This window comes from Cupressus sempervirens, chromosome 5 (genome assembly GCF_028749045.1).
Source record: "Cupressus sempervirens isolate cs-2001-9-10 chromosome 5, ASM2874904v1, whole genome shotgun sequence".
Classification (NCBI taxonomy): domain Eukaryota; kingdom Viridiplantae; phylum Streptophyta; class Pinopsida; order Cupressales; family Cupressaceae; genus Cupressus; species Cupressus sempervirens.
In genome coordinates, this window is record NC_143122.1 from 402,349,323 (window position 1) to 402,357,754 (window position 8,432).

General features: G+C 36.0%; 1 protein-coding gene across 1 annotated transcript; it reads left to right on the plus strand.

Annotated features, from left to right (window-relative positions):
• The first annotated feature begins 1,768 nt into the window (after window positions 1-1,768).
• PSI-P (photosystem I P subunit) lies at window positions 1,769-5,949 on the plus strand. Its single transcript, XM_089830835.1, has 6 exons — window positions 1,769-2,024; window positions 4,404-4,501; window positions 4,625-4,711; window positions 4,894-4,956; window positions 5,075-5,112; window positions 5,235-5,949. Exons 1-6 carry the CDS (start codon window positions 1,841-1,843, stop codon window positions 5,290-5,292), a joined length of 528 nt encoding a protein of 175 aa, XP_089686961.1. The 5' UTR covers window positions 1,769-1,840; the 3' UTR covers window positions 5,293-5,949.
• Window positions 5,950-8,432: the final 2,483 nt, after the last annotated feature.

The window sequence follows — 8,432 nt, forward strand, 5'->3', positions numbered from 1 at the left end:
AGGAGAACCAAAAACATAACATCCACAACAATGACTCAAGCTTTCCCTTTTGGTCCCATTTTCTGAGAGCGTAATGCCATATCAAAAGAAGGAGTGGAGGGCTTGTCTTTCCTTTGTTGATCTCAATGTGTTTCCATTTTTAAACGATTGTAGCCCTACATGAATGAGACTTCTTGCTGACTTATTCTCAAGCTAACTTCCATTTTAGCTACCCTCTTTCAAAAACATGTTTTCTTGGGGAAGTCTATTATTGGTATCCACCCTCTCTTGCTATTTCATAAATTTCAATCATTCCAACACTTTTAAACCTTCAAGTCTCATTTTTATCTCCACTAGTTCATTAATGTTGGTGATTCTGTGAACATATCTCTCCTATTAAGTTTTCAAAGTTACCTTGATGTTCTTGTAATTCTATTGCTTCCTTTATTTTCTCTTGTTTTGCCTCATGCATGATTGTTGTGTGGTTAAAGTTCATCATCTTAGGTAAGATAGTGGAAAACTTGTGGCATCTTAACCACAATATTTTTCTACATATCTTAGGCTACCTTCACCATAATATGCATTTATATTATTTAGCATTTACAAATGTTAGTTGTTCTCTTGTGTCTAGGACATTGATTTGCATGGAAGTGTGCAATTCCATGTTCCTTGTGGAATGGGTATAAGGTCTATACATTTCTACCTAAGATACCAACATTTCTACCTAAGGATCTCCTATTGCGATCTACCCTTCTCAATTTCCCCCTCAAGATCATTCACTAAAGTTTCATGTACATCTTGTTCACCTTTAGAAAGACCTACTGACAACACCATCTTTTTCATCTAGTTGTTTTCTCCCTTATTATCTAAGTTTGGCTTGGTTAAAACTAGGTTTTGCCCTACCATCAGGAAAACCTACATCCCCAATTGCCAAGTTTGTTGTTACCAGAGGCTTTGTTATTTGTCACCAATATCTGAGAGGATGACAAATATTGCCTAAAATAATGGAGCATGAAACTAAAATACCCAAACACTAAATTAAAAAGCACCACTATTAGAGAGGTAATCAATTGAACTTAACTTAATTTGTTCATATAAGATTCACGTGACTTTTGTTGTATCTGTTTTAAAATCTACATTATTTGTGCCCCAAATAGCAAATTGTTTCCAACTTGTCATATTTTATAGACCCCTTGACCTTTTGCTCAATATTTAATATATTGACAACCATCCTATTGCTCCTAAGAAACCCAACTTCTTGTTCCCTCAAAAACCATTCTTCCAAAAAAAAAATATTATCAATTCTTACTAAAACCCTTCCCTTCATTCTCAAAACTAACACTCCTCCATTCAAAAACCTACAAATCTCCACACTAACACTCCTTTCAAGAACCTCCAAGTCTTCACGCTAACATTCCTCCATTGAAAACATCAATCTCCACCTTAAATGGCACGTACCATAGATAATAAATAAGGAGAAAAAAAATAAAACCCCATAAAAACTACCTAAAGTAAAGAGATATGATGGTAGCCTCTTGAACAAGTTGAGTCACAATAACACGATAGCACAAAAATGCCATGAAATCAAGACATCTCAGCCGGTGGAGTTCCGCCACTTTTAAAAGCCACGTGTCTTCTTAAAAAGAGCAAACCCCATCTAGATGAGGTGGACTGTACGTGGCACTAGGCAACCAATAGGAAGAAGCGAAACATTGCCCTCCCTATCCATTTGTTAAGACCCAAGAATAGGGGTCACGTTATTTAAAACCCACCACAAAACCTGCGCAATAAAAACACGAGACGAACGCCTGCATTGCGTTGTAGATACCTGCAAACCCTAGTTTTTTTTCTCGGTTTACTCATGGCTGCTTCTCTGCTTAACATTTCAGTCAACTGCTCCACTCCTCGACTTGACGCCGCTTCTTCTGTGAAAGCATCTCACAATGTCAATTCGTTGACGCATTCCGTCAGGCTTCCGGCTCTGCCTGTCAACGGGGCGTCACAGAAGAAATGTACTCAGGGCCAGAAAAAAATGTACAGCGGAGGTAAATTAACAGTACTGCTCAAAATTTTTGTTTTTATGTGATTAACATATGCGAAATAATAAATATTAGCGTAATGACCTTTGAGCCAACTGAAACAATAAGGTTTTAGAGTTTCTAGGTCGACGGTGTCATGTAATGGTTGAGGTCACAGCTGGATTCTGTAGAATTTACTTCTTTCCTGGGTGCGAAACTGGAACTCATATATGACAGAACTCTATTGTAGACTTGAAGGATTTTGATAATTTTTATTTTGTGATTTCTGTTAGTTGACGGGAATAAAATTGCCCTTCAGCTGGAAAGGGCTACGATTGCGTAGGGTCGCAAAATGCTGGAGTCTTAGTAGGTCTTTTAGGCCTGAATAGGGTGTAGCAGGAAAAACCCTGAAACAAATTGGAAGGATTTCCCTTTATGTGTCGGGAATTCATATCAAATAGGAGAGCAAATAATGTCAATTTTCCCTGCTGGCGTTAGAATATTGTAGTCAAAATTTGATGCTTTATATCTAAGCACAATGTGTAGATCTTTGGTTTGTAGATATATGATTTTTTCTACTAGTATTTGGATTCGGGTGTAAATTCTTTCTTGCATATGCATACGAATGCCTAAAATCTGTTTAAAATTTTAAATAATATTGGTCAATTAAAATAGTTTAATTTTTTTTTGAAAAGTCATCAAGATATTGTATAATTTTGATTAAATATTAAAAAATTGAACATATTTTAAAATTGTTGAGGAATAAAGCGAAATTTGAGAATTGTATTTGGAAAACGATTGCTGAAGACTTGTAACATTTTAGAGTGTATGGATACTTTTGAATCTATAAGAAATGATGAGACATTGATGATTATCACTGGAAGACAAGGCGTTATATGGATTAAAAGCTTTGTCTATCTGGAACAGAGGCTATAAGGAAAGCGTTTCCAGAGTTATGTATCAGAATTCTCTCTTTCAAGGTGCTTGAATGCTTTGTAGGTGCCTTGCACTTGAATAATTATTATTCTGTGAATGTTGAAAATAATTATTTATGAAAACTGATCATGAAAATAACTATAGAGTATAATCTATTTTGAAAACTGGGATAAATCGTAGTTTATAGAATACTTAAAAACTAACTATAATTTCAAAACTGTGGCTTAAAACAACTCTGTTCAGAGAACATCTATAATATTATGAAAGGTTGCAGAATTCTGTTTGCTAAAGTTTTACAATCTCCTTCCAATTCACGAGATTCACTCGAGAATGCCCGAAAATGGGAAAATAAAATTCTGACCAAATTTAGAATGTAAATGCCAACTTCGCTTGTCCGTATTCACCAACTCGGCCTTTCCTATCAATGCATAACATATGACTCATTGGATTTTGAAGACGGACCGCTTCCTGTTTCCCTATTTGAGTGTTTCAGTTTGTTATTGATGTATTTTAGGCGCTTCACTTATAAGGTCAGTTTCATATCAAAAGCATCTCTTACCAAAATTGTTGTCTTTAGAATCAGCAAATCCTACCAGAGAACAAAGTGGTAACATCATGTCCCTTATTGATAATTGCTAATAACATAGAAGAAATAAGTTGCATCTCTTCTTACAAATAGTCATACACAATTCTCATATTAATTAAGGAGTCCATTCTTTAGTTACTCTCTGTATTTCTCAGGGGAATTTGCGCCCAAGTTAATTGAGGTTGATCTTCACTGACTTTTAACACAATGAAATAAAACATTTTGATCAGTCTCATTTGTGCCCAAGTTAATGCAGTCTGGTCTTCACAGACTTTTAATACAATGAGATAAAGCATTCCGATCAGTATATATTTGGCACGCAATTTCATTACATCAGCGGCACATGTTTGCTCCATACTTGTGTGAATGAATTTGCGTCTTTGACGTGGTGAAGTTTGCTAGTATCTTAATCTTGGAACATTTAATCAGTAATACAAGTGTTCTTGAGAACAAAGCAGGAGCCGAAGACCTAAGGGTGCTTCGATTATTTCTTCCTTGTTCCTGATTGAGATTGGAAGCGAAAACATTGTGATTGACTCAGCCAAGCTTCAGGATGTTACAGAGAAATCCGAATTAATCTTTTCTATCAAGTTCTTATTCCCAGTTAATGAAAACCTACAGCAACTTATCATTTTATTTTCAATCAAACTAGAGGTTAGGATCATTGCCTCTGGCCCAATTTTATTTAGATCTTTCTTTGCAAGGCCAATCTTTCTAGCCACCCTATTAGGTAGCCAAGAAACATCAAAGAGAGGAGGCCTGGTGATCAAAATAGCTATTTTTCCAATTGAGACAGCAAGGTGTTTAAAAGTACTGAACTAATTCAACAAGTTACTTTTTTTGTCAAGGGCCGAGGATCTCATACTACCTTTATTTGAATTCAGGTCGTAGGAACACCGAAATGGTGGTTGTTTCAGCTACGGGAGAGTCGGCTGAGCCAGGAACTAATGTTGATGATATATTGAAGAGCGTTCAGGAAGTTGTATGCATGTTAAACGAATTTTGGCTATAAATTAATGCGCGCATGATTGGTTGTGATTAGACGCATTGTTACTCTTTAAGTGTGGTTTTCTTGTCCCTCTGGAATAATTTGTTTGTTTTGCAGTGGGACAAGGTGGAGGACAAGTATGCTATTGTTGGACTGGGAGTTACAGCGACAATAGCTCTTTGGGGATCAACTGGCTTAATTGGGGTGAGACTCAATTAGGATGAAAGCATCAGTAATTCGTTTTATTGGGGATTCAATTTAGTTCTCTCATTGGTTTCTATTGTGTTTAACATATCATGGATTAATTTTTCCCATTATAACATCTGCATTGTAATAACTCGCTGCCTCGCCTTTTGCCTTTCCGATGTGAACAATTATATCTGCAGGCAATCGACAAACTGCCATTCATCCCAAGCCTTTTTGAACTTGTTGGGATCACTTACACAGCAGTAAGTTATTCGTGCTTAAGAAATTCACCGGTCCATTGGCTACTAGTTTTGATGAATACATTTTGCATTTCAAAGAAATTTATAAAAAATGACTGAAGGGATGACTTTTTTGTGTCAGTGGTTTACGTATCGAAATCTGCTGTTCAAACCAGACAGGTATAAGGAATTCTGATTTCATTGTCAGTCTCGTATGTGAAAAAGCATTTTTCTTTCTTGAAAACAATACTAAAAACTAGATAGAATTAATGAGATGAATGATCCTTTGTCTGGTTATTCAGGGAGGCCTTACTCAAGAAAATTCAGGACAATTTCGATCAGATAACCGGAAGCAAATGAGGCAAAAGTGGATATGATTACCATGTGCTCTGTTTTATGAGGGAGCACATTTCTCTATAATTATCGGAGATTTTTTTTCCCATGAAACTGCCAGAAGGCATCTTTCAATTGTTGAGCAGCTTCGACAGATGGATTTGCATCAGAACAAGAGGAAGCTGTTTATGATAAGAAGCCTGACAGCAATTCAATTCATGTATTAATCTTTCTTATAATAATTTAGTCATCTATGCAGAAATTTACTCTGCCAAACAAAGAAGTTAGTAGCACTATGTGCCAAATTGGCCGAGTAAACTTTAACACAAAACTCGTAGACCCAGATAGAGCAAAGCATCAAGGTTCGTCAACATTTGTTTCCAATACGTTTCTAGTCAAAAGCAAGGATGGGAAGCATCATTGGAAAAGGAGATTTTTTTCCAAGATTTTTAACCCCTTTTTTCCTTGTATGGATACATGCCCTGTTGCTAAAGCTATCATGATTTTGGCAACGGAAACACGAGTTCTATGTATGAAAAAAAATCCTGATAGTGTCACACATTACATTTCTTATATACTAGGGGATCATGAAAAGAGGCTGAAGTGAATCAACTATGGCAGCTATACGTTCCCAAATTAATTAAGGTCATACTCCCTTCTGTGTTTGGGGACATTGGCTCACAATATCTGCCTTGTGACTACTTTGGAGTTGCAGATCTCAATCTTTCACTCTCCACCTCTCATTTCCAAAACAGTTTCTTTGCTTTCACTAATGTTGATTTTTCAGTATTTATAGTTCGTGCTTGCAGACAGATTAAATTTGCAGCTACGGACTGCAAATAATTCCAATAGATCTTCCAACGAAAACCAAGAATTGAACACTTCGACAAAGTTGTTTAATGGTGACCCGCGCGCTAATTTTGTTTTGAAAATATAAATAATCAATCTATCAATCATTCTTTTGGCTAATTTAATATGAACAGCATCACTGTCCAAATATATTCAAATATTGGACTCTTATATCACTAATATTGCCTAGCGTCATATGTCTAAGCTACAAACTTATCATAGCCAATTTAGCCTTGTGCACTGACAAGATACAGAAAAGCCTACTGGGTGCATGAGAGTGTTTGTTTCAGATGTGAAGAGAATCCATTATCAGAAAAGTCTATTCGAAGAATCTTTTGATTAGATAAAGTGGGAAAGGACTTTAATCTATTAATATAGATAACACCAAGTCTAGCAATTAGAACAAAAACTAAACTAAGGCCAACACCAAACAGAACATAAACAAAAGACTAAACTGCTAAACCAGTAGAGAAACCAGCATGAACCGAAAAAACTGCACACGCACCCCAGCACCAAGAAGCAGAACTGTTCAGGACCGCTACATGCTCAATTCTTTGAGCTTCTCCAGAAAGGAAGGCTGCTTAGAAGACCGAAATGAATGTTGATATATTGTTGGTTCTGCTTTCAAAGAATGTTGGCGCTGCTGGATATTGTCATTTATTTGCAATGGGATTCCCAAATAATATCTGACCATGCCGTGTTCTCCCTGCACTTTTTTGGCTCTTTGCTGTCAATAAACAAGAGTAATAGTAGTGCTTTTAATATACAAATCTGATGAATGAGGCTTCACTTTCAGCGATAGAAGTGCACGCTGTGCAAATATTGCATAGATTCGGTTGTCAGGTCATGTCATGTATACCATCTGTGAATCATGTCATGTATACCATCTGTGAAAAGTGGGCATGACATCCATGGAACACAAGCTCGAAATTAGGATGCTTTTTTATAACCCCCTCCAACTTCCAGCCTCCTCTTAACATAACAAACAAGGACTTCATAATGGTAGGGTTTTTGTTTATTTGTAAGGCATCTCTCGACCATATCATACAATTATTTTGGTAGTTGGAATCTAGAGGAGTTGATAATCCGCCGATTTAAGACGCAGAGGTAAGACACGAAATTACTACTGCATAATGCAACATCTACTAAGAACCAAGTGGTTGTGGTGCCTGGCAACTGTAGGCCCTCATGCTTCCTGAAATCCTTGGAAACCAACTCAAACTGGGGCTTCTGGGTCCCGCTCCTTAAAACCCTCATAATCTTCTTCAAAACTCACATGAAATTTTTTGGGCATGTAACTAGCGTCTTGTAGCGACTCGTCTTTAATATTATGATTTGTCAGTAAAATGTTCAGCTAGAAAGGAATGCTCCGAACAAATTATGTCTCCTGGTTCACATTGTCTTGCTGCAGCTGCGGTAGGCTTACATAAACCAATACTAAAATAAGAGGAGCTTTTATTCTTGCATTTGCCATTAGGATTTTACTGTTCCAAGATTATTGTAAAATGTCCAGAGTCTCCACCAATCCAAAAATGCCGGCAAAAACTTTCATAAAATGAAGGTAGGGAGGTTTTGAATAGTAGTTTTGGGATGAGTGATATGTTGGGAAGTTCAATCCTTCATCATCTTTGTGAGCAATGCGATGAATGTTAGAGGCGAGAATCATTATTTATGAAACATAAGTTAATGAGTTTGATTCAAGAATTACATAGTTCAATTCTAATAGTAATATCATATCACTTGTTCTAGAAATATAAATACTTAGTTTTGTCAAACATATCTACTTAGTGCATCACGTAGATTGTGAAATTTGCTTTTATCACTTTTCGCTAAATTAATACATGTTACTTAACAATCATTTAATTTTTGCCTTGGTAAGTCGTTCACATTAAATTTCTAAATGTGTAAAGTGCAAATTATTTCATATAACTTTTGATTGTTTTATATTAATGATTATGTAATAACAAATATGCTTTTTTTCTTTTGAAATTAGAGATCATGGCCTTTTTTCATTTTAATAGAAAGACTATATATCTATTAAGAATTTACATTTTTTTTAATAAACAAGATAAGATAATCATATTAATGTCCAACAAAAGACCAAAAAGAGATCTATGGGACTGAAAGATTACAACAGTGAGGCAGACACAACAAGAGCACACAAAGGTGTCTAAAAAGAAGCGAAAACAACCATAGAAATAGCAACAAAGAATAGAGACAGAGAAAACACTAGGAGGCTTTCTTGGGCGAAAAGAAATTAGTCACGAAATGATACACATGCTGATGTGTAGAGGTATTGCACTGTCTCCGACCACCCA

Bases quoted from the DNA above. Each gene is read 5' to 3' on its own strand.
- PSI-P (XM_089830835.1), top strand. From the start codon at position 1,841: ATGGCTGCTTCTCTGCTTAACATTTCAGTCAACTGCTCCACTCCTCGA. The intron at 4,502-4,624 runs GTATGCATGTTA...TTTGTTTTGCAG, and splicing joins TGAAGAGCGTTCAGGAAGTT to TGGGACAAGGTGGAGGACAA. The intron at 4,957-5,074 runs GTAAGTTATTCG...TTTTTGTGTCAG, and splicing joins TTGGGATCACTTACACAGCA to TGGTTTACGTATCGAAATCT.